Source organism: Coptis chinensis, chromosome 2 (assembly GCF_015680905.1).
Source record: "Coptis chinensis isolate HL-2020 chromosome 2, ASM1568090v1, whole genome shotgun sequence".
Taxonomy (NCBI): domain Eukaryota; kingdom Viridiplantae; phylum Streptophyta; class Magnoliopsida; order Ranunculales; family Ranunculaceae; genus Coptis; species Coptis chinensis.
The window spans coordinates 100,443,118-100,469,813 of NC_141457.1; the positions used below are offsets into that span (position 1 = coordinate 100,443,118).

At 38.3% G+C, this 26,696-nt stretch overlaps 1 protein-coding gene across 6 annotated transcripts; it reads right to left on the reverse strand.

Annotated features, from left to right (window-relative positions):
• Positions 1 to 18,570: 18,570 nt before the first annotated feature.
• On the reverse strand, positions 18,571 to 24,341 carry LOC147519626 (beta-glucosidase 32-like). Of its 6 annotated transcripts, none has more exons than XR_015212304.1 (14): positions 23,242 to 23,628; positions 23,096 to 23,159; positions 22,503 to 22,561; positions 22,079 to 22,154; positions 21,914 to 21,985; positions 21,640 to 21,727; positions 21,256 to 21,511; positions 20,969 to 21,084; positions 20,618 to 20,838; positions 20,436 to 20,458; positions 20,222 to 20,333; positions 19,992 to 20,097; positions 19,108 to 19,538; positions 18,571 to 18,944 (listed from the first exon to the last, which is right to left on the reverse strand). XR_015212304.1 is itself a non-coding variant. In XM_086591196.1 (14 exons), the coding sequence occupies exons 5-14, from the start codon at positions 22,137 to 22,139 to the stop codon at positions 19,325 to 19,327; spliced, it is 1,269 nt and encodes a 422-aa protein (XP_086447322.1). In that variant the 5' UTR covers positions 22,140 to 22,154; positions 22,503 to 22,561; positions 23,096 to 23,159; positions 23,242 to 23,336; positions 23,423 to 24,341; the 3' UTR covers positions 19,100 to 19,324. The 6 variants fall into 6 exon arrangements, 5 of the variants coding, with proteins under 5 accessions (XP_086447322.1, XP_086447320.1, XP_086447321.1 ...); XM_086591196.1 differs by lacking the exon at positions 18,571 to 18,944 and having other exon boundaries at positions 19,100 to 19,538; positions 23,242 to 23,336; positions 23,423 to 24,341; XM_086591194.1 differs by lacking the exon at positions 18,571 to 18,944 and having other exon boundaries at positions 19,100 to 19,538.
• Between the last annotated feature and the right edge of the window lie 2,355 nt (positions 24,342 to 26,696).

Below are 26,696 nucleotides of genomic sequence, written 5' to 3' on the forward strand. Positions count from 1 at the left end.
AAGAACGTAATAAAGTAATTAGAAAAATGATGGTGATCGGGGGAATGATAAGATTGTACCTTGTAGTTGCCTACGTACCCAAATTATCAATGGGATCAAGTCTCAAGAACATAGTTCTAAATGAAAAATAGTTTGGTATTTATATAGGTAGAGTAGAGAGTCCTTGTAGCTCAAGTATTCATGTAGCTTGAGTCATTGTGATAGAATATAACTCTCAACTGATAATTATCTCTTTTGATAAGAAACGAATCTGGACATAAATTAACGTACATTAGTGGCAAGCCATGTGGCTAAGGTTCAGCCTTAGACACATGAGTTAATGGGCATGTACATCGATTCATGGTATTGCGAATTGGGCTTTAGCCCTGTCGATTAAACGAATAAAGTAGAGACCCCTACTAATGAACGTTTGCCCCGTAGGTGGGGGTCGAAACACCGCCCCCTTTTTGGCATGCGAACAAAGTTCATATGGCAAAGAAGAGAAGAAAAATGATGTTAGAATATAAAGAGTCGATGGAGAAAAGTTTAGCACAGAAAAAACGTCAATAAATGTCGTAGAAGAATTAAAGAAGCTGACAAAAGTTTCGTTGAGAAAGAGCGGCACAATGCCTTAGAAAAAAGAATGATTGTGGAAAATAGTTAACCGAAAGCGCTAAGCGAAGCAAATGCAGATTTCGAAGAAGAAAATGAAGATTTAATCAAACAACCGTAAGACAATTGACATAGGTAATTGTGTGAATGTAATATCATAGAGCTAAAACTTCTTTTGATGAAAAATAAAAATAAAAATGGGTTTGCTATTGAATATTGTTGTTGTGTCAGATAACATACCTGCGGAAAACTGACAATGTTGTAGATTTATGTAGTTGAAATGAAATAGAACGAGACGCCCCCAATGCTAACTTTAAGCTTGCAAAATTAGATTGAGCGAAAAAATGCTCCGACGCAGAACTGACGAAACGAAACGGGGTAACTTCATCAGATGTTGACATAGCGCGAGTAACCGACTAAGCGAGCGTAAAATCGTTCAATTTAGACTAATGAAATTAAATTTGGTAAGTTCGTCAGATTTTATCGTAACGATAATACGACTAAGCGAAAGCGTAATAAATTGACTTCAACTTAGGACCCGAAATTAAACGCGTGGTAATTTCGTCGATTTTTGTCGGAACGATAATAACGATTAAGCCGGCGAATAAAGCGTTCAACTTAGACTGCGAAATTAAACGTGGTAATTTTCGATCGGATTTTGTCGAGCGATAGTAACGACTAAAAGCGAAAGCATAAAAGCGTTCAACTTAGACCGACAAAATTAAGCGTGGTAATTTCGCCGATTTTGTTTGTAGTTGATAGTAATAGTAGCGACTAAAAGCGTTCATCTTTCAAGATCGGCGTAAATTAAGCGTGGGTAATTTCGCGGATTTTGTTATAGCGATAGTAAAATTAAACGCGTGGGTAAAATTTCAATTTAGACCGCGAAATTAAACGTGGTAGAAGCGATAGTAAAGCGTTACTAAGCGATGTAAAAGCGTTCAACTTAGACCCATCTAAATTAAACGCGTGGTAATTTCACCAGATTTTGTTGTAGCGATAGTAAAGACTAAGCGGCGTAAAAGCGTTCAACTTAGACCGGCGAAATTAAACGTGGTAATTTCGGCCGATTTTTTAATAGCGATTGTAGCGATAAGTGTTCAAGCGTGAAATTAAACATGGTAATTAAAAGATTTCAACTTAGCGATAGTAACGAAATTAAACGTGGTAATTCAACTTAGATTTTTTCACGATTTTGTCGGGCGATAGTAACGTTTGCGATGGAAACAAAATTATAACATTAGAACTCAGGTTTTTCGTTCAACTTGTTAATTTTGTCCGCTCATTTAGTAAAATAATTTGTTGCGACGAGACAGAAACGAACACTGTCAGGGGCTGTCGGAAATAAACCAACAATGTCAAGGCCCCATTTCGCAAATGACCAAGGTTTATGGATTGGATGATGCTTCATCGCGGGAAGTTGACCCTTATCATATATCATGTGTTTGACAAGGCACACACTTCTCGGACAAACGCTTAACATCCTTTGGCATGTATGTTCACCAATACCATTGGGTCATTGCTATGTGAGCGAGACTTCGCCCCCGGGAGTGGTGTTCACATAGTCCTGAATGAATTCCTTCGAGGCCTAGTAAATTGTTCGTTCTGCCCAAACAACGAAGGATAGGATTGAGACTTGTGCTCCTGTGATAGAGTTTTTTAGTCATCAGGAATTCTTGAGCATCGTCAATCGTGATGATCGCCGCGGTAGATACCGGAGACATTATCAGTGCCAAGCTCGTTGGAATCATCTTACAGCATAAGTGGTTAATCCAGTGTTGTCATAACAGTGACGACTTGATTTTCCACAGATAAGTATGTGATAGAATCAGGACGCCTTATATCATAATGCGGATACTGTACAGTAATGATAGATGTAAAATTTCATGCAATTCGTTGAATGAAGTCTAAATAAACGTCCATTCTATCATTGCGAGCCGCATATTATCATTCAAATTGGCTAACGACTAGCTTAGAATAATTAATCGTAACTTAGTCGCCCCCAGCTGAAGAGTTGTGCGTATACCACAAATGACAGTTTCAGACTCGGCCATATTATTTGACGCGTTAAATCCCCAATATAGAGACCTCTCAATTATGTCTTCATTCAGCTTCAAGATGACACAAACAAGACCGGAGGCAGACTTATTATGCGAACTATCGGTGTAAATCTAGCAAGTAGCTGATATATCCGATAAATATTTAAAGTCATCGCCCCCGGGAGGTAATGACAATTAGAGATTGACGTTTTCCTCATCGAAAGTAATGCTTTTCGACATAGGAATATCATCAATAAGAAAAAGCGGTTATTAAGCGAAACCAAAGTTTGTCAGCCGTTTAATTGTATGAGTGTCGGAGACAATGTTGTAAACGCTTAAGGTAACTTTTCCATTCTCGCGATTTCGATCCGTAGGCGTTGCGAAAAAACTTCGCTAAATGGATATTCGACAAGTATAAACTTCGACTATTCCTTCTTTGAAATAAGCTTAAGACGCGTCGACAAAGATGAAACAAGGCCGGTGTAATATTTTCAATACAAGAATGCCTCGAGACATATGACGGACATTATTCGCGTAACGGATGATGAAGAATCGCCGAGGTAATAACCGTCTTTGAATAATTTGGCGCATCGGTGGAACGGTAGCCGGGTCGTATTCAATCGGATGTTGAAAAGGAATAGGAAGGAGTAATTCGATACTGCCAGGTTGACCTGGAACCGCACATTCGCGATAATCGTTAGTAAGTGCATCGAGAACTTAGGCTCGTCGAGTATTTGTCATAACTTTTGTAGAACGTGATCGTCGATTTTGTATAAGAACCGCAGACGGCACTAATTATGTTTCGACCAGATATGATCAAAATATCAAGTGTTGATAAAAGAGACGAAGAACGTAATAAAGTAATTAGAAAAATGATGGTGATCGGGGGAATGATAAGACTGTACCTTGCAGTTGCCTACGTACCCAAATTATAAATGGGATCAAGTCTCAAGAACATAGTTCTAAATGAAAAATAGTTTGGTATTTATATAGGTAGAGTAGAGAGTCCTTGTAGCTCAAGTATTCTTGTAGCTTGAGTTATTGTGATAGAATATAACTCTCAACTGATAATTATCTCTTTTGATAAGAAACGAATCCGGACATAAATTAACGCGATATTAGTGGCAAGCCATGTGGCTAAGGTTCAGCCTTAGACACATGAGTTAATGGGCCTGTACATCGATTCATGGTATTGCAAATTGGGCTTTAGCCCTGTCGATTAAACGAATAAAGTAGAGACCCCTACTAATGAATGTTTGCCCCGTAGGTGGGGGTCGAAACAGTTAGAATACTTAAGTTACCCCTTTTCTCTCACTTAAGGACCCCATTCTATTTCTTTAAACTTAGTCATGTCCTTGGACTAGAGTGGAGTGGTACAAACTGGAAACTAGTTGCACTGTAAGTACACTTCGAACTAGATTTTCTACAAAAGAAAACTCTTGGGGTTCGCCTTGGCCAATTAGATGGCCTTTTATGGAACCTGGATTTACCAGTGCCTATTGCTTAGGATTATGATTCCCTTCGTGTGTTTGGGTGTCCTACTTACTTTCATGTCAAAGATGGTAAGTTGGATCCTAGAGCAAAGAAATCTATCTTTGTGGGTCTGAAAAGTGGAGTTAAAGATTATAAGCTATGGGATCCGAAAGATAAGAAATTTGTTTTGAGCAGAGATGTGACATTTAATAAGGCTTCTATGTTGAAGTCTACTGACTCTCAGCAGGTGGAGAGTATGGCCAAAGAGGTATTGCAGCAGGTGGAGATTGATGCGTCTTCACCTAGTTGATAAGAGCCCAAAACTGTAGTTTTAACCCTATAACAGTCATACTTTTAGACCAATTATGTGAGTAATAATTAAGAGTTAACACTGATTATGTATTTTTATGCATTTCAGGCTTCAAAGTCCATTATGTACAGAAATGTGCCACTTTAGCGAGATAAAGGAGCAAAGGTCAGTTACTAAGGAGTTCCGTGATTAAAGGCCAAGATTCAAGAAGACAAAGCCTTTCTAAAGCCCGGTCAAAGCTGAAAAGTCAAAGTCCACGCAAAGTAAAAACTTGATGCACAAAGTCAACAGAACTTCCGAAGACCATATCTTTGGACTCAGACCTCGGAATTGAGCCTACCTTATGTCAAAATGACCGTCTCGGAAAGAGCTTTCCAATGGTTCAAGACTTGACCCAATCAGAGGAGCAGAAGTGGACGAAAAGTCTATTGAAGCGAACTGCAGCTGAAGAGGCCTTTTTGGACTGAAAGAATTGGGTTTTAGGCCTGATTCTCTGGCCCAAAACATGGCTCCAAGCCCATGCACGATTTTTGGATCTGAATGTATAAAAACCAAAGCTTCACTCTTTTTTAATGGTAGATAGTTAGACCTAGATTAGAAATTAGATTAGTAGCCTCCATTAATTAGTTTTAGATCTTAGTTTTAGAATTTCATTCCCTGTTTTAGATTAAAACTTTAAATCATTGTTCTTTATTGATTAGATAAATAAAATAGTTATTCTTGTCAATTTCAATTTTTGTCATTTACAATTTATTATATCTAATTTCAATTCTTGTTATCATTCAATTCTTAGTTATTAATTAGATTTCGATTATTGTTTAGTTAAATTTCATAAAGTTAGAATCTTTGTAATATGTTGTATTCAATTTCAATGGGAAATGATGGTTTGATGAATCAAGGCTAAAACCTCCATTAGAGGGGTTGATGAAGCCTTGATGAAAACTTAGTTGTTAGTGTAGAATTAGTTGTAGAGTCTATTCCATTCTAGAAGGTCGTGTTTCGCCATGAGAATGGGTGGACGATCTCACATGCTAGTTATATTTGGTAGAAATGCCATGTTAATTAGGGATTAGAACGAGCAATTCTTACCGTAAGAACGTAAGGATTGGATTACAACAAATGTCCCATTCTAGGTGATTAAGTTGGATTCGAGGTGGATTCAATTCCCCTCTAATTCTTTATCTAGATTCAAGAACATTAGTATTTCCATATATTTCGTAGTGACATTCAACACATTGCTTTTCATATTGCATCGTAGTATAATTCCCCTTCGTAAAGCTCTCATTGACTTAAGACCGACTAATTAGATTAGAAAACATTCCATGCTAGAGCACTAGGAGTGGAACGAACTTCATACTTCACTCTATTTCGATAGAATTGAGAGTAGGAAACTTTGATAAGCACTCTAGCACATAATTAGTTTAGTTTTACTTACGTTTTGAGTTCATCGTTCATTTCGTAGGAAAGACTATTCATTTTACAGTTATCACTAGTCCAGATGGTTCTGTATCTAGTAGATTGGCAACCATGGGTAGTTAGTCAGTTGATGTTCTAGTTGAAGAAAGAGAAATAGTGAATACAGGTGATGGAACAAATGATGATGCAGAGAATGTGGCTCCATTAGAGGAGCAGATGAATGTTGGTCCTTTGGCTCCGGTTCATGAGCCTATTGCAACTGGTAAATCTAAGAGGAATGTTCCCTTATTGTATTGGCTAAACGATTACGTTACCTATGCACTTCCTGTTATTGAAAGTCTTGATAAAGATGTTCCTTCCTCATATTATGGAGCAATCTAGTGCTCCAAGTCAGAAAGGTGGAAGACAGCTATAGATGAAGAGATGCAATCTCTTCATAAGAATGATACCTGGGTGCTTGTAAAGTTACCTAAGGGTAAGAAGGCGATTGGCGGGAAATGGGCATTTGTATTAAAAGAAGGATCTCTAAGTAATGAGTTATGTTACAAGGCAAGATGGGTAGCTAAAGGCTATGCTCAGAGGGAGGGGATTGACTATAATGAGGTATTTTTTCCGGTTGTGAAACACTCCTCCATACGTATCTTTTTGGCCTTGGTAGCTCAGTATGATTTGGAGCTAGCCCAGCTCGATGTAATAACTACTTTTTTACATGGTGATTTAGAAAAGGAGATCTATATGACTCAGCCAAGTGGGTTTAAAGTTGCAGGAAAAGAGGATTTGGTGTGTAAACTGAAAAAATCATTATATGGTTTGAAACAGTCTCCCAGGCAGTGATATAAGCAGTTTGATCGGTTTATGCTAGGGCTTAAATACACAAGAAGTCACACGATCATTGTGTCTATTTTCGCAAACTACATGATGGTTCTTTCATCTACTTGCTCTTGTATGTTAATGATATGCTTATAGCCTTAAGAAGCAAGACTGAGATTGATAAGCTTAAATAGTTTTTGTCCTCAGAATTTGAGATGAAGGACTTGGGTGAAGCTAAGAAGATTCTTGGCATGGAGATTCAAAGAGATAGAGCAAAAAGCAGGGTTTGTTTGTCTCAAAAGACATATTTGAAGAAGGTATTACAGAAGTTTGGTATTGATGGGAACACTAAGTCTGTAAGTACACCTCTTGCCCCTCATTTTAAACTTAGTGCTACTATGTATCCGAGTTCCAATGAGGAGTGTGAGTATATGACTCATGTTCCATATGCAAGTGTTGTTGGTAGTTTAATGTATGCGATGGTGTGTACTAGGCCAGACATTTCACAAGTTGTTAGTGTTATTAGTAGATATATGCATAACCCTGGGAAGAAACACTGGCAAGCTGTGAAATGGATTCTATGGTACATTCTTGGTACTAATGTACTATAGATGTTGGTTTGATGTTTGAGAGAGATACTAGTAAGCTTTGTGTGGGTTATGTGGACTCTGACTATGCAGGTGATTTGGATAAGCGCCGGTCCACTACTGGGTATGTATTTCCTTTAGCTGGTGTTCCGGTAAGTTGGAGGTCTATTTTGCGTTTCATCTGATTGTTGCATTGTCTACGCATGAGGCGTAACATATATGGGCGGACCGAGGCTATGAAAGAGGCTATTTGGTTGCAGGGTTTGTTAGATGACTTGGGTATTGTGCAAGGTCATCTCGAGGTTCATTATGATAGCATGAGTGCTATATATTTGGCCAAGAACCAAGTTCATCATGCCCGTACGAAGCATATTGATGTGCGCTTTCACTTTGTCAGAGAAATTTTAGAGTAGGGTGATATCTTACTCACTAAGATAGACACCAAGGAGAACCCAACTAATATGTTAAGCAAAGTGGTTTATGGAATCAAGTTTCAACATTGTTTGAATTTGATTAATATCCTTCATTTGAGATGATATGGCTCTTAAGGGCATTGGTGAACTACGATCGGCTTGATCCTTTAACAAGGGTACGTAGGCAGCCACTATGTGGTACAGTTGTGTTTGGTCTTTCGGGACATTTGTTATTTGTTTGGTCCTTTGGACATTTGTGCATTGAAAAGGGGATTTGCTATTCGGTTGATCGGCTCAGATTTGGATAAATCTTCACTGAGGTGGAGAATTGTTGGTATACGGCTCAAATTTGGATAAACCACACGGTTAAGGTTTTGGTTTCTTATTCTAAGCCGTATACCAACAATTCTCCACCTCGGTGAAGATTTATCCAAATCTGAGCCGATCAACCGAATAGCAAATCCCCTATTTAATGCACAAATGTCCGAAGGACCAAACAAACCCTGCCTTTTGCTCTATCTCTCTGAATCTCCATGCCAAGAATCTTTTTAGCTTCACCCAAGTCCTTCATCTCAAATTTTGAGGACAAAAGTTGTTTAAGCTTATCAATCTCAGTCTTGCTTCTTGAGGCTATAAGCATATCATCAACATACAAGAGCAAGTAGATGAAAGAACCATCATGTAGTTTGCGAAAATAGACACAATGATCGTAGTGACTTCTTGTGTACTTGAGCCCTAGCATAAACCGATCAAACCGCTTGGCTCAGATTTGGATAAACCACACGGTTAAGGTTTTGGTTTCCTATTCTAAATAGGATTCCAATTTGATACCCACGACCTTTATAAATACGAGACCGGTTTGTAGGATTTGTCATGCTCAAGTTTGGATGCTCAAATTAGTTAAGTTCAATTTGTGAGAGAGAGTTTGTGAATTCTTTGGGATTCGTTTGTGAGTGATTGTACTCTATTTGTTTCTCTCTTGATCAGTAAAGTTCTCCTCTTTTGCTTGGTGGATTAGGCTACCGCCAAACCACGTAAATCTCGTCTCCACTTCTATTGGTTATTCGCTTTGCATTGGTAAGTATTTTAATTGATTTGGTTTTTGTCAATTTCTATCACCACATTCAATCTTCTTTGTCCAATTGTCACGCTTCCGCATTCGTTTACATAGCAGGTCCGAGGATAGAACATAGTTGGAATGTTACACAACTGGAACCGGGTATGTGAATATCCTCAATAAAAGAGCTACTAAACTTTTTACTCACTGTACAAATAATTAGAGTACACTGTCTTCCTTCCAGTTTTCGCAAGAAAAGTAGAATACCATTCAACTGATTGCCTCGGGTACCTCCTTCAATCCTTGTCATGGAAGTCTACTCCATAAAGACCGTAATGAGAAGTGTAACCACCACCTGGTTCAAAAACATCAAGAAAGGACCACACAAAGTATCCCCTGACATTCAATCCATTCCTGCAATAACATTCATAGAGCAAAGTTTGAGCTCAAGTTTTGTGTCTTTTGCTCTTGATTTTCATTCACCACATATTTTCTTCTAACTTACACTCATTACCTTTGCTAAAAACTAATTAGTCTATCGAGTAAGAAAATGAATTTATTGGTCAGTTCAACTTTTGGGGAGCTAAATAGTTTTTCAGGGCAGTTAAATAGTATTTTCGGGCAGCTACTCCACCAATCAGCAATTGATGTCTTGTGGACAGCAAACGGTTCCCTGTCCACAAATTTATTCTGATAGAGTAAATATGCTTGGACATACTAATGTTGGATATGTCGAAATGGATCGAAATTTCGTATTCCACCGAAATTTCAGCTACACTATAAAAACAAAGTTAGGGTTTAATTTAGAAATGTAGTGACACAAAATTGGTTGTTAGGGTTTGGGATATGGTGCCTCTTTTGAGAGAGTTTTGGAACAAGAAAGACTTGAGTCTTCTCTTCATTTGTTTATGCCCAAACTCTTTGGTAGTTGTCTACGCCATTAAAAGTTGTTGAGTTGAGAGAAAATTGTTGTGAGAAGAGAAAAAAAGAGATTTGTTAGTTTCTTCTTGGGAAACTTTGGGGATTATTTAGAATCAAGATAAGAGCTTATTGTACTCTTTTGAATATTCTCTCTATTAGAAATTTCTCTATTTGGTTATGGATTAGGTGCAAGCTAAACCACGTAAATCTTTGTCTTTTTTCTCTTGGTTGTTTGTTTGAATTGGTGAGTAGTTTATATTGTTCACTACTTGTTTAGGAGTTATTTAGTTGATTTTATACATTGTAGTTGTGGGTTGTTGCTTCTACCACATTTGATATTGGTTGTTCACTTCTGTTGTATTGGATTGATGTGCTTTATAGTTTTTGTGGCACAACAAATTGGTACTAGAGCCAAATGTTCTACCTTGGCATAGTTGGTGGTTGTTTGTGGTGGAAGTTTGGTTGAAATCAAATATTTTGGTTTCATTGATTGTTTCCGCATGGTAGTGTTTGAAGAAATTCCTAAGATGTTGTTTCTTTGGTTGTTGGTGTTTGGGTGTTATCGATATTGAAAATGTGACAAGCATGTCAAATTCTATGGTTGTGACTCCTATTGTGGTGGTTGATACCAAGAGTTTAGATGGAAACATCGACTTTGATATGTGGAAAATGGAGGTTGTTGATTTGTTGGATCGTAAATGGTTTGGATGATGCTCTTGGCGATAAGCCAAGAGATATGAAGGTAGACGTTTGGGAGATGTTGAATATGAAAACTTATGATATGATGTTGTCTAGTATTATCTCTCAAATGAATGGAAGTACTATGTCATTTCGGAAACCTTTACGAAGGATATGTTCAAGACATTGGAAGACAAGTACATTGAAAGGATCGTAGAGGACCGACTCTATTTGAACAATGGTAGTTTGGTTGGTATATGTACCACTATATGTGTACCCCTACATACGACCATTATTGGGCACACCAATAGCACTGCCTTTTTTTTTTTCACTAACAACATGACCATATATTAAAACATTAAAGGAACCACACTATAATCTATCATGAGCTTTGGCAGAAGGAGTGCATCCTGCCCCTGTACTGCCCATTTAGCCAACTCATGGGCTTCCCTGTTAACCTCCCTACTAATCCAGTGGAACTTACAGAAACCAAAAGACCTACAGATCTCATCTACCACAAGTTTTATCGGTTTAGTTTCCAATTACACAGATTTGATTCTACCGAATTTACAACATTTTGAATAGCTAGCTTGCTATCTCCCTTGAACAAGAAGGAGTTTGCTCCTGTACTCCTAACTAGCTTTACTGCTACCTCTATTGCCACCATTTCTGCATCCCTTGTTGTAAACCTCTTTGAAGCTGCTCCTATTAGACTCCCTTCATTGTCCCATGTCATAGCTCCAGCTGCTGCATCTCCAGTATCCCTGAAGAAAGCAGCATCAAATCTTATTATTACTGTATATACTTCAATTACAGGAAATAAATTTTCACTAATGCAATTATTGAATTTTATGGAAACTCTATTCTGGGACTGCTGATTCCCAACTCCCTAATTTCCTTCGAAAGCCTTGAGCACCCTGGTACACATTGCAAAAGTCCTTCTTATTAGACTTTCTTTATTCTTGCTTCTACCTTCAAACTTCACTTTGTTTCTTGTTTCCCCAATCTCATGCATGATTATCATAGCTAGAATCTCTTTTTATGTTATTCCATCATCATGATCCTTGGTCCATTCAACAAACATGTCCAGCCACTCCCTTATAGTATTTCCTGCTACCTCTTCCATTCTGCCCCCAATGTTAAAGCCAAACCATATGGATTGAACCCATTCACATTGAAAGAAAAGATGTTCTGGGTCCTCTTGGACCTCTCCACAGTAGGGGCAAGAGAAGTCTCCCTTCAGATCTCTTCTACTGAGCAAATCCCCAATAGGGAGACTGCCCATATACAACTTCCAAAGAAAGATTTGTATGCTGGCAGTGATAGGTGTTTTCCAGATAGCTTTAACAGTCCTCATGTTAATAGAGGAGGACTATGCTATCTCTTGATTTCCCATCAGCTTCTGATAAGCTGACTTAACTGTGAGTGTACCATTTCTAGTACTCATCCATCTAAGTTTATCTTGATCACCATAGTTAGGTCTGATGATCACTTGCTTTATGAGATTGGTAATAGCTAGAGGAAATAGGTGATCAATCCTACTTATATACCAGCCATTCCCATCTTCTATCATAATATCCTTCACTTTGAGATTTTGGAGCTCTTGCCTCATAGGCATCAACTCACTTATGTTAATAGGTCTTTGGTTAATACTCATCCAAGGTTGATTCATCAGGGAAACCTCATTCCCTTTCCCTATACTCCACACACACCCATCTGTGAGTGTTACTACCACCTTATGTATCCCTTTCCAGAACTAGGATGTATGAGGGGGTGGGTTTTCTTTGACATCAAACCATTGCCTTCCATACACTGCTAAATTTTTTTTTACCCACAAGGAAGTCTTATCTGTGAAAGCCTTCCAACCCAACTTGGCTAGCATTGTTTTATTCATATCTTGAGTTTTTCTGAACCCTAAGCCACCTTGGGCCTTAGGTATACAAATATTATCCCACCCCATGGTGTGGATGCTTTTACTTTCCTATATTCCATGCCACCAAAAATTCCTGCAGGCCTTATCTATCTTTTCACAAGTGGAAACTGGAAGAAGATAGGTTTCCATAGCAAAAATAGGTGTGGCTTGTGCAACAGCCTGAATGAGAGTAGTTCTCCCAGCCAAAGAAAAAACTTTAGCCCTCCATCCCTTGATCTTCCCATGAACTTTATCAACTAAGTAATCAAAATCCTCTATTTTCTTTCTTGATAGGACAATAGGAACTCCTAGATACTTATCCTTTTTTTTTTTAAAAAAAATCTCATTTTCCAAAACTTTTTCAAAATCTTCTTATGTTTATTATTTACATTCCTACTACTATAGAAACTAGATTTATCATAGTTTATTTTTTGTCTAGACACCTTACAATAATCTTCCAAAATCTTTTTCAAATTCCCATTTTCAGTAAGATTAGCCTTTGTGAACAAAATGAGATCATCTGCATACAAAAGATGAGTGATAGGTGGGGCTCCTTTTTTATCTTAATCACATGTAACTCCCCTTTGTGTTTAGCTGCAGCTATCATCCTAGACAGAGCTTCTGAGACCAAGATGAACAAGTAAGGGGAGAGAGGATCTCCCTGTCTCAGCCCTCTGCTAGGAATGACAGTATCCAAAGGAGCCCCATTCAAAAGCACTTTAAAAGAGACAGTAGTAAGACATTGGGAGATGAGAAGTCTCCACTTTTCATTAAACCCCAAATTCTGGAAAATCTTATCAATAAAAGACCACTCTACTCTATCATAAGCTTTAGACATATCCATTTTCAGAGCTACAAAGCCTTTTTTAGATTTCGTATGTTTCATATTATGAAAAATCTCACTAGCCAATCCTATATTATCTCCTATGTTTCTGCCTTTTATGAAAGCTCCTTGAAAAGGAGAGGCAATCTTATTTATGTGAGCCTTTAATCTATTAGCCAACAGCTTAGATATAATTTTATAACAAAAATTACAAAGGCTAATATATAGGTCTAAACTTAGAGGTATGATTAGGATTAGAAATTTTAGGAATCAATGCAATAAAAGTCTCATTAAAACTAGCATTCATCTTACCATGCATAAAAAAATCTTGAACACAATCAATAACACTATCCCCAACCACATCCCAGCATTGTTGATAAAAAATACCTTGAAACTCATCTGGTCTAGGGGATTTTAGAGCCCCCAACTTCTTAACCACATGCCAAATATCATCTCTGGAAGGGCAAGCAATAAGAATCTGATTTTCTCTTTCAGTAATACAAGGAGTAAACAGGTTACTGATCTCCTCATTATCCTGAGGATTACCAGATTCAAAAACATTTTCAAAATACTCATTAATAGTGTTACCTACCCCTGTCCTACCTTCTTGCCAAACCCCCTCATCATCTTTAACCTTATCTATATTATTTTTTCTTCTCCTATAAATAGTAGATAGATGAAAAAACTTAGTGTTCCTGCCACCCTCTTTAATCCAATGTTGACTAGACTTTTGTTTCCAGAAAGCTTCTTCTTTTTCATACCAATCAAACAGCTGATTTTTTTAAAACTTTTGCTTTTTCCAAATTTGTAGAGTTATAAGGCCTTGTAAAACTCTATCCAACTCTTTCTGAGTCTTTTTAATGTTATAAAAGATATTTCCAAAAACCTTTTTATTCCAGCTTTTTAGACTCTCAGCATTACTTTTCAACTTATTAATAACATTCCAGTCAGGTAAGCCATAAGAAACAGAATTCCAAGCTTTGTCTATAATAGGTTTGCAAGATTCATCTTGCAGCCACATACTATAGAACCTAAAAGATCTCTCAGCATGTTCCTCATTAGCCTTCAGAGAAATCTTCAAAGATAAGTGATCAGAAGTAGCATTAACCACATTAATTTGTAACCAGCATATGGGGAAACTTATCTAACTAATCAGAAGAAGCAAGAGCTCTATCTAACCGTTCAATGATATTATCTGTAATCCTTATATTATTATTCCAAGTACACTTAGGACCTTTATATCCTAAATCCATCAGACCTAGATCATTCATAACAGAATTGAAATCAAGCATGTTTTTTGTGAAAACTGATCTACCTCCTATTTTTTCATCAAGAGATATAATAGCATTGAAGTCTCCAAACACCAGCCATGGACCAGGAATGTAGGGAGCCACTTCCCTTAATTCTGTCCAGAACCAGTGTCTCAGGCTTGCATTAGGTTCCCCATACACAAAAGTAAAAAACCAATGCTCATTACTATGATAATTATTTAATTTACCTGAAATTTGGTTGGCGGTAGCTCCCACTTCCAGGTCCACTCCCTCCTTCCACAAAAGAGCAAGACCACCTTTAGTTCCAGCAGCCGGTACACAAAAGACATAATCATACTTGACAACTTTTTCTAACATACTAACCCTACTATAACTTACTTTAGTTTCTGCTAAACATAAAATGTCTGGTTGATGTTGTCTCACCAGATCCTTTAGATTTTGAGCTACCGTGGAGGAACTCATTCCCCGGCAGTTCCAGGCGTGTATCATTTTTGATGAGGCAGCTGTTTGGGGACATCCATCGTGAACCCTGGAGGAGGACCACATAGACCTCCACTGCTGCTGGACTCACCACTCTTACCTTCAGACCTTTCATTTCCACTATAACCACTAGACTCCCTTTTTTTTTTTTCCATAATACCTTTTTCTTTAATTTCTTCTGTTTACTAAGATTGAAGTTAGGACATCGTACCACCGTTGAATCATCAATAGCAAGAGGTTGGGGTTGAGAAATACTTTCTTCAGACTCATATCCCACCCCCTCTTGACTACCTAGCTTGTATCAGATCCTTAGGTGTGTTTCCCAACAAGACCTCATCATGGTAATCTTCATTATACACCACCATGTCTTGGCCACCTCCCACTGATATATCCTCTTCTTCCTCCTCTTATGTATCTTCTTCTTCCTCTTCTGATGGGTCCTCTTCATCCTCGTCTGTGAAGGCATGTGAGGGTATCTCATCTTCAGGAAAGCTGGCTCCAGAGAACTGAGATGGGACACTTGATTCCATTGAGTGATCAGAGTGGGATGGTTCATTTGACTCCATCGTATCACTAGAAATAGAGATAGTGGGAGCATTTTCCGGTATCAGTAAGTTCCCCATCCCCCTTGCCCTCAGATCATCAGCTTCAAGCTTTGCCCTCTTTGATCTCTGTACGGCCAACCTTAAGCTAATCCTTCCCCACCCATTGTCTGCCATAGAAACTGTCTCCCTTTCCTTACCAAAGCTGCTAATCGGTTTTCTTTTCTTACCCACACCAACCTCTGTTGAAACCTTCCTAATATATCTAGATAAACCACACCTTTTTCCTCCTTGATTAGCCAAAGATTTGTATCCTCTTCTACGTGTAAGTAACCCAATGAAACGAAATCTTGGTATCTGCCCCAATCTTGATCGAAGCACACTTAGTCTCATCTGTTTTACTGTGTTCCAATAGAGGAATAATTGCCTCGGAAAGGTGAGAACAACTGTTTTGCGGCGAGGCATCATTATTCCCTACACCTTTTCCAGTTCCCAAGTTAGCAATCTCCAATTCTAGGTCTCCCCTTTCTACAGTGTCACGACCCATTTCTTCCCAAGTCTCAGGCTTTCCAGAAACTGTGGGCCTATCTTGGGTCAGGCCTGTTCCGTTTGGTCCATATTCCTTATCCGTATCCATACCCATCCAATCCTCATTCGTCCAAACCACCAAGGCCCCATGAGTTGGTCCATATACTTTCAGCCCGTCTGTTTTTCTATGTTATTCCTCGTGGGCTTGGATATTCAACTCTGTCCCTTTACCTTTATCAGAGGAATTTGGGCCCCCCAGCCCAGCTACAGTAACGGTCACTGACCGATTCTAGCCTTTCAGAATTAGCCGTTTGTCCACAGTACTACCTGATTCTCTTTCCTTAGAAGTCATATGCCTGTCAGCAGAGCTTGTTGCCACGTGTGTTTTACTTGGTGGTGTTGCCAGAAGACCAGCCCCATTCCAGTTCCTCTTCACCGGTGATCCTCTTGCGTGGCCTATTTGCGTGTCTATTAAGGTGCCCACATGTGTTGCCCACTAAAATGGTATACCAAGTTATATATAGACATTTTAAAATATATCAAAGGATGATTTCCATATAAAGCATTTCGAAAGATCTTTATCCGGAAATATTCAACCAATTAAGAAAATGATCTTTCTTAAGCAAAAAAGGAAACTTAGCTTATTTCTTTGCTATAAATACTCCGTTTCATTACAACAAAGAACTACGTTCATGAGAGAGACTTGATTTTAGAGAAGAATTTGGATACGTAGGTAGCCCGTGTGCAGTCTCAACAATACATCACAACTACCTCCCTAACGAAACCATTGGTGTGTTTGGGTGAGTTATTACCCAAACAGTTGGTTCTAGACGGAAGTCGAGAAGTAGAAGAGCTCTTACGAAGAATGAATGTGCCTATTGTCGTCATTGGGGACATTAGAAAAATAAGTGCCCCAAATTGAAGAAAAAGTTGAATCGTGCACGTTGTTGTAAAAATGAGATTGTGGTTGAAAATTTGTTGTTGTCGGTTACATCTTCTATTGGTTGCTCCACGTCAAAGTGGATTTTGGATTCGGGTTGCTCCTACCATGTGACCCAATAAGGACTGGTTTGCTAACTTCCAAGAGTTAGATGGTGATGTTTTGTTATGCAATGGCCATGTCTGCAAAATTGGTGGAGTTGGAACAATTCGGTTGAAGTTAGAAGATGGAACAATTAAAATTTTGGTTGATGTCAGGCATGTTCTTGATTTGAAAAAGAATCTCATCTCATTGGGTGTTTTAGAGTCTAGTGGTTTGAAAATTGTTTTGTCTTACAAAACTCTAAAGGTTGTTACCCATGCACGTGTGGTAATGAGAGGTACAAGACGAGTACTTCCTAAATGGAAGTGTGGTTGGGGTAGGTGGAGATCATTCTCCTTGTTGTTCGGTTGTTGGAACTGCTACTAGGAGAAAAAGTTGTGGCTTTGGAAAGAAACAGAGGATTGTTTCATTTGGAAATTTTTATTCGTTTCGATGTAGAAAATATATCTAAAGAGGCGGAGATTGATGTCGCTCCTTCTTAAGAGAAATTGGATGGGTACGCAGCTAGTGAAAGAAAAGAAGCCCTGTTGTCGTTGAAAATACTCAAGCCCATGAGTATATTGTAGTTGTTAAACCACTTATTGTTGTTGGAAACCATACGATGTTTCGGGGTATTAGAACATCTCCAAATCCTAGAGATGGAATTGGAACATCCCATGATCCGAGAGATGGTATTAGAACTTTTCTAGTTGACATGGAAGTGGAGATGATATTTGGTACTTTTGACCCTTTAGTGTTGAAGTTTGTTGGTGATCCCTTGAGGGACTCATGCCCTTCCGGGCATTGTTATGGGCATGGTTGTTGATTGACCCCTTTGTTTGGGGGTATGGAAGAACTATGAAGGCTTGATCCCTTGACCAAGTATGTAGGCAACCACTTCGTGGTGAAGTCATTGTTGGGTCTTTAGAGACATTGATGGTTGGATTGGTTGGTTCTCTCTTTGATATTGTTTGGTTGGTTGGGTGTAACACATTGGTTGGTCGACTCAAATTTGGGAAATTCTTCACCGAGGTGGATAATTGTTGGATATGCCAAAATGGATTGAAATTTCGTATTCCACCGAAATTTCAGGTACACTATAAAAACAAAGTTAGGGTTTAAAAATATAGGTGAGACAAAATTGGTTGCTAGGGTTTGAGATTTAGTGCCTCTCTTGAGAGAGCTTTGGAATAAGAATGACTTGACTCTTCTCTGCATTTGTTTATGTCCAAACGCTTTAGTAGTTGTCTACACCATTAAAAGTTGTAGAGTTGAGATAACATTGTTGTGAGGAGAGAAAAAGAGAGATTTGTGAATTTCTTCTTCAATTGGAAAACTTTAGGGATTCTTTAGAATCAAGATGAGAGCTTATTGTACTTTTTTGAATATTATCTCTTTTGGAAATTTCTCTATTTAGTTATAGATTAGACGCAAGCTAAACCACGTAAATCTTTGTCTCTCCTCTCTTTGCTGTTTATTTAAATTGGTGAGTAGTTTACTATTTGTTTAGGAGTTATTTAGTTGATTGCATACACCGTAGTTGTGGGTTGTTGTTTCTACCACATTTGATATTGGTTGTTTGTTTCCGTTGCATTGGATTGGTGTGCTTCATAGTTTTTGGGGTACAACAACTAACACATATATAAAACCTACTAGGTTATGCTAATATCTTGCTACTGCATCGATCATCGATCAGTATTCTTTTTAACTAAATCATGCATATCTTTGCATTCGATAAGGGTTTGATTAGTAGTATTTGTTTCAAAATGTACAACGGACCAAATAAGGATTGTACTGAAATTCTGTGTCCCTTCTTTGAAGTCCCATTGAAGACACATGCAATGGAACCCATCCATATACTGCATCACTCGTCCAAGCTTCAGAGCGCTCTAACATTCGCAAACCAGAAACTAAAGCACAAAATTCTTTTTATCGAGGTCAGTAACAAAAAATAAAAATAAAATACCTTATGGATGGAAGCAAATTTTCGATATATATCTGTAAAAATTTAATTCTTGCAGTGTCATTGAGAGTTGCTGGATTAGAATAGTCATCGCTAGTCATTGAAAATCCTGCATTATTAAATGGTGCAGTATATCAGTATATGAGAACTCAATTCGATCCACAGCCAATTACATAGCCTTCTATGGAACCTCAATTTGCCAATGCCTCTATTATTAACATAATAATAATAATACTCAAACGTAAATTTAGTAGTAAAGAGGAATTACTTACAACATTCTCTTATATATGTTGACGAGAAAACAGAATCCTAAACGCGGATTTAAGCTTACAAACATGGAACATTGTCGAACTGTGTCAAAACCACCGATTACTATAAAAGCTTGAGTTTGTAGAGAACGCGAAACTATATGAATATCAAAAGAAGGCCCGAGGGTAGAACATGGGCAGGGCACACCTAGAAGCTGGGGATAAGCTACTGACTTTCCTTTTACTCATTGTACAAATAAGCAGAGCTTTCAGTCTTCCTTCCAGTTTTTGCTAGAAAAGTAGAATACCATTCAACTGACTGCCTCGGGTACCTCCTTCTTTCCTTGTCACGGAAGTCTACTCCGTAAAGACCGAAATGAGAAGTGTAACCACCCGTTATTTCAAAAACATCAAGAAAGGACCACACAAAGTATCCCCTGAGATTCGATCCATTCCTGCAATAAAAATTGAGAAATTAGAGCGTGAAGGTCCTGGATTATGTCTTTGGTACATGTTTTTTATTAACTGAATAGATTTCTGAGAGAAATTTTATTTTACTTACACTCTTTGTATAAAATGGTAATAACTCAACAGTTTATTGAATAAATATGCTAAGCTATAAGCCTATAAGGATTTCTGGGAATTTACTATAGCACTGTCTAAGCACATATGCACCAAAATTTGGTTTGGTTTGATTAGTGAACAATTAAGACGAGTTTGTAACTTCATGTTTTAGACTTTCAGCAGTCTACCAAGGTACCAAATTTTTATGCTTAGGAAAAGGGTAGTATTGGATAATGCTTCAGTATTGTCCATGCTTCCAAGCTCTCTAACATTGATAAAACAGAAACTAAAGCAAAAATCGTTTTAAGGAAGTGAGTAGGTGAGTAGCAAAACACAATTTATACCTTATGGATGGAAGCAAATTTTTTATATATATCTGTAAAAATTTAATTCTTGCAGTGTCATTGCGGGCTGCTGGATTAGATGAGTCATCGCTAATCATTGGAAGTCCTGCAATATTAAATGGTGCAACATCTGAAAACTCAATCTCGATCCACATAGCATATTAGTGTTATTAAGCTGAAGCAAAAAAATTCAGGGTTCAGAAGTTGTGGGGGAAGTTTAATGGTATTACCATTCTCATGGATTATAGCTGCAGGATTTTTGTAATTTAGTTTTACATAGTCCAGCAATCTTTGTAGTCCCCATCCTACAATTATTCCATGAGTTTTCAGCCTAGCAGGATCCTGGTCATGAGATCATATACCAACTTTTGAGTTAGGATGAACATATGGTTAGAGAACCAAAATCCAACAGATGGCAAGTAAGCAGTTCATTCATTATCTTACTCTAAATAAAAGCCCATTTGTAACTGCAGCATAACCATGAATGCCAGCATCCATCGAATGAATACATGGGTAACACAAAAGTCAGTGGAAATCAGAAGAGCTCTTCCTATAATACAAAGATGAAAAAGTGTACTTGGCATGTGTGTGCATTTTTTAAGAGTTTGACGGATAGATTCACTTACATGCTAGTTTAACAGAGATGTCTATAGCGTAATCGCTGCCATACTCATCTGAGGTTCTAGGATGGTCCTGAATGTAAAGTCCACAATAATGGTTAAAACCAATAAAATCAAATGATCCCTTTAACAGCTTGGAGTCATTCTCTGTAAAATATGGTAATCGAGATCCGACAATCTTCCTCATAATAGCAGGGTATCTCCCATATACAAGAGGGTCCAAGAACCTGGTTCAATGATAAAAAAGAAGTCAATATACGCCACGATCTGCAACCTCTTAACGTGCATAGGTAACAGGCAAGAGAAAATAGATCATTGGGATCGTTAGCTGCTTCATTTCAAACATGTAGTACTTACCATCCAAGGTGAAAATCAATTGCTCTTTTTGTAGCAGTCACGTCCGCCGGTGAATTGGTCATAGGCTCAAACCAAAATCCTAGAAGTGTTATTCCTATCTGACCTCTTTGTTTTTCCTGCAGTTGATCAAGCACTTGTTTGTTAAATGTTTCAGAATCAAACATAATTTGTCAACAGTCAACACAATAGTTTCAACTGCAACAGCGCAGGCTTCGTCACGAGCACTATAGCTACTTGCCTACAAGGTCTAAGGATGTATGAGTGGATGAAGAGCAAAGAAGCAAAACCTGGTACTTTGTCCTGTATAGATGCACTGCTGCTGCATGTGACAACAAGATATTGTGGGCACCAAGATATGGTTCTGTTGTTGAGTCTCCTATGGTACAGTTAACGCCAAACGGGTAAGAGCAGCGGCCTGGTGGTGACAAACCAATATCATTTCCAGTGACCGTTTGTATGTTGGGTTCATTGAAAGTCATCCAAGATTTTACTCGGTCTCCATATTCTTTGAAACACACATCAGCATATGCAGTGAAATCCTCACTGTAACAGAGAAAAACGATATTAGGAGAAGATATATAGATATCCTGTTGAACAAGCAATCATCTGTTATGTGCAAGTAAAGGAATACTATTTATCGGGGAAACAGAAAATAGTAAAGGAACACTCACATGAACTTTGGGCTCAAGAATCCTTCATATTCATTTTGCAGAGCCTGGGGTATATCAAAATGACTGAGAGTAACATGTGCTTCAATTCCTATAAGGACCAAGGTAAGAAACGTGTGATGTTTTGATAAATAGATGGGATGGCTGAAAATTCTTGCATTTTTTATTTACTCATTGGTTTCATACTTTTGGACATGTAATTAACCACACTTTCGTGCGTGTGTGCCAATCTCTATGAACTGGAAAATGAAGGAAACAATGATATTCAGTCAGGTACCGTAGCTGATAAGTTCATCGATTAGACTATTGTAGTAACTAACGCCTTTTGGGTTGACAGCTCCATGCCCATCTGTAAGTAAGAGTATGAAAAACCAGTGAAGTTCGAGATACATTCAAATTCAATTAGTCGACCGAGTTAAGGATATGAAACTTAATAGCGAACCAGGAATGAGCCTAGACCAGGATATAGAGAACCTATAGGCATCTAGTCCCATCTTGTGCATCAGCTTCACATCATCCTAGCATGGCAGATTTTAAATTTAAACATATTATTCACAATATTCACAATATAATCTGACGAAATTTATGATATACTCAGTATTCAGAAGTTTTTTAAATTCAATTAAACTTTTCAGCAGGTCTCATCACAATTTTCTTCTTATGATCTTCTACATGTGTCAAATACTAGAATTCTATATACAGTTGTGTGGCCACGTATCCCTCTCTGTGTGTCGGCCATATCCTAGCATGGCAGGCAGACCATGTTTTGAACCAATTTTCTCTTCTTTGTGCTATAAAAATCATATACATTTTTCACTTTGAAAAAAGAAAAAGACAGTATGTATGTGTTTAGATAAGTTTACAACCTTGTACTGGTGATATTGATCTGATGCGATATCACCTGTACCCTTGTCCGGAGTTCTTCCTGCAGTGTAACAAAAAGAGAGTGAATCACTAACCATAATAATAACAAACACTCATGTACTTTATATGCCTCATGCTTCAGGGCATCAAGATTAATTTAATTTAACAACTGTATTTACATTTTACTTGCAGTTGAGATTGCAGCACGACACGGATGGATGAAAATATGGATAGAAGCTGACTCTTCCGCAGCTATTTGTTCCTTTAAAGAGGATAAGGTACCTTGGCAACTGAGGCAGAGATGGGTCAGGGCAACCAACAAGCTTCAGGAGGTTAGGATTACACATGTATTCCGAGAAGCGAATTTTGCTGCAGATGCAGCAGCAAAAGAAGGATCACACTTGCCCAAATATGTGTCACTATGGAGTAGTAGTAGGCCTGAGTTTGTAAGAGTTATAGAATGTCCTCATAGAACTTACTTTAGGTTCACCTGAAGGTTCTAATGCTGTAAAGGGATCCTCCCTACTGTAACATTCTTCTCTTACTGCTATAAAATATACCTTACTTGTGTGCAAAAAAATGGATAAGATTTTACCATCATGAGTGAAAGTATCCCAAATGCTGGGCTTTCTTCCATCCTCTGCAGATGCTCCTTCTACCTGAAAGAAAACTCCAATCTACTCTCATTTAACTCTTAGATGGAGCTTAAGAGAAACATATGCAAAAGGAGGACGAGATTACCTGATAAGCTGAGGTACCAGCACCAAACACAAAGCCCGGTGGAAAATCAAGTCGGCTAAGTGGAGGAGTGGTGGTGATAATACTACTTGCATCATCTAAAGCCCATGCAGACATAAGTAGAAATAAAAATGACAAGAACAAAATGGAGCAGCACTTTGACATTCTCAATATATCTCTTCACCTTGCAAATCAATTGTGTGTAGTTCTTAATGTGAACAACCCCTCAAAACAACCCAAAAGAAGAAACATTAGAATTAGCGATATATAGCAATAAACATGATAATAAACCAAGTTTCTGATAGTGACAGAGTGACTATGTCGAAAATGCAGGGCCATCTGTTTACCAGCTTCTGCTTGGTTCAATGTACAAACAGCACGCTTAGATAGGCACATGTGGAATAAAATAGACTGCACGGAGTTCACAATGTCTTCAATTGTCACAATCCAACGCGAAAGGGAGTGAATAGCACTCACCCCATTCTTGGCTCCTTCGCGTTTTCTAGATTATTATTATATTGTTTATCTTCGTAGATATATTCTACTAAATTTGTTGTCAAGCACCGCTGCTCCAAATCAACATGGACAAAGGAACCAAACGAATAACAATTAAATAAGAATACCGACCTCCCAATATCTATTGAAAAGTAAGTCATGGGAAATCCAATTTGTAATTTTGGACTCATTTCTTTTTTTTTCCGACGATCCAATTTAGGTAGGTTGAAATAGTACTGTCAGTCTCACTCATGGCTCACCCACTACAAAAACCCTATCAGCAGCAAGGATGTCAAGGGGTAAGACAGTCTGTGGCGAAATATTTGAGCCAGTGTCACTTGATCATCCTGACATACTAAAAAAATGACTCAGTCGTGATCTACCAAAAAAATTGCTGCGATCTCGAAGTTACGGGTTACACTGTCGATGTTGTTCAAATAAAATCCCATACTAGTGCACGGCCTCAGGCCATACGGGACTGGCTAACTGTCCATCATGCTCTTAAACGTGTCAATCTTGCGCCATGGAATATTGGAATCTAGACCTTTTCCCAGAAACCCATATTAAACTTGTCTCCTCACTTTTTTTTTTTTTTTTGGCTGGGTAAATTAAAATGTATTAAAAGAAAAGTAACAAAATATAAAAGGTATTTAGAGATGCAACATGTTCATGCCAACTCAAGCAGTCGACTATTACCATCTAAAATAATAGTAATAGTTTACATCCACTGGAATCTATAGAAGGTCTGGTATGGACCTTCCCATTTGCGTAGCTAGTCTGGTTTTCCTTCACATACAACTCATTCATTAGCGGCCAACAAAGCTCCAATCTTGGCTAACCTATCTGCAGTATAATTAGTTTCTCTAAAGATGCTGGTGATTTTAATATCTGGAACTGCAAGCATACAATTGTTCCATCTTGTTTGCAATGTCTATGGTACATTTCCACTCCTAAAAGCTTGTGCAGCTGCTTCGGAATCGGTTTCGATCCATAGCTTGTACCATCCCTTAGACATTGCAATCTCCACCCCCTCAAGAATGGCCATACACTCTGCCCAAAAATTGGTACCTACACCAATACTCTTCCACACCGTAAGCTTGAAGCCACCCATATTCTCCCTATACGAAATCCCAATACCAGCAGGTCCCGGGTTACCTAGAGAGGCCCCATCAGTGTTCAACTTCAATATATTTGGAGCCGGTGGAATCCAAATACACTACTTAACAATTGGTGCATTCCTAATCTTCAATGCCACATCCCGAATTTGATCACACCTGTTTCGAACTGTGATCTGAAGTTGTGGTGTTTGGCCAAGTGTCCCAAGAGTTTCACCTGAGTTCGAATGTAATACTTACAGTCGCGAATGTTTCCTGTTCTTCCTTCAAAATGTATCAAATTTCTCTCGCTTCCATATACTCACCGCCAGAGCCACTATACAAGCATGCCATAACCTGTTTTAGTCTAGGGCTCCATTGGTTATTCACCTTCAAAGCATCATCCAAACACACTATATGATCGGTATTAAAAGCTTTTCGCTATCATTTTGTCACAACTTTTTTGAGAGAAGCAAACACAACGGTAAGAGGTGACCATGTGTTTCGGGCATTGCCAACAAAGTCCGCAACAAGAAGCCATGTGTACTCCCGTTTTTGTACCCTCTCATCAAGAGAGCAACACTTTTTGTAAAATCTTCCATGCTATTCTTTCTTGGGGCCTTGGGTGTATGTAACTATTCCAAATACATTTATTCCATGTAACAACTTGTTTCTTAGTTCTGATTTCTTCATATGCTGACCTTGTAGAGAAATTTCCTTTCATGTCAGGACACCACACCACATAATCACTGAAGCTTGAATCACACTTTTGCAATGAACTGACTCCCACATTCACACTAGCCATTACCTCTTGTAAGATGTCTGGAATGCACCATTGATCATCCTTTAATAAGTCACAAACCCTCGGCCTACACCCTTTCAATTCTTCTGTGCTAATGTTAAGCAACTTTTGTAAAGATTTTGTCCCTAACCAATTACTTCTCCACAAATCAACATTCTCACCATCTGCTACCACCCATTGACTTCTTGGGATTACTTCAACTAATGCCTCCTTAATACCAGTCCATATAGAAGTAGGCCTGTGAAAGGTGATTATTTTCCCATCTTTACTGAAATACTTAGCTCTCAAGAATACATCCAGATCACTATCACCAGCAAGGACACCCCATGCCAATTTCATTTGCATTGCTGTATTCATGCTTTTGAGTCTTCGTATACCCAAACCTCCTCAGCAATTAGCTTGCACACTCTATCCCAGCTAATGGTTACTCCTTTCTTAATGGTAGGACCACCAGACCAAAGGAAATTCTTCATCAAAGTTTCTGCTTCCCTAATTATAGACATTGGCCATTTGAAAATTGTCATGTTATAAATTGGGATACTACACAACACAAACTTAATCAAAGTAACTCTCCCTTGAAATTATAGTCTCTTGCCAATCCAACTAGTAAGCTTTTTCTTTACCTTATCAAGAACAGGGGCAACACATGCCCTAGTGATTCTCCCTTTATGTAATGGAATGCCAAGATATTTTTCAGGTAAGCCCCCTTCCACCATACTCAATTCCTCAAGTACTGCCTGTTTCCTTTCATCTGTGAAACTACCAAAGAAAACTTTGCTCTTTGCTTTGTTGATTTGCTGACCTGATACCTCTCCAAAACGTATTTTAGTTTTCTAATGCCCCTAATACCTCCATTTGCAAAGATGATGATGTCATCTGCAAAAAGCAAATAACTAGGTGCATCCACCTGCTTGATAGTGGTCAAAGGAATCAAATGATTCATGCTCCTCAAATAATGCAATGCTCTACTCAAGGTGCCTTCAGCAAGAGCAAAGAGAAGAGGAGATAAAGGGTCTCCCTACTTTAAACCCCTCCTCATAGCAAAATACCCGACTGGTCCACCATTT

Coding starts and splice junctions, on each gene's coding strand:
- LOC147519626 (XM_086591194.1), bottom strand. CDS start 23,403: ATGTCAAAGTGCTGCTCCATTTTGTTCTTGTCATTTTTATTTCTACTT. Junction 22,155..22,502: donor ATCAATATCACCAGTACAAG/GTTGTAAACTTA, acceptor CTGCCATGCTAG/GATGATGTGAAGCTGATGCA. Junction 20,098..20,221: donor AGCTATAATCCATGAGAATG/GTAATACCATTA, acceptor TTAATATTGCAG/GACTTCCAATGATTAGCGAT.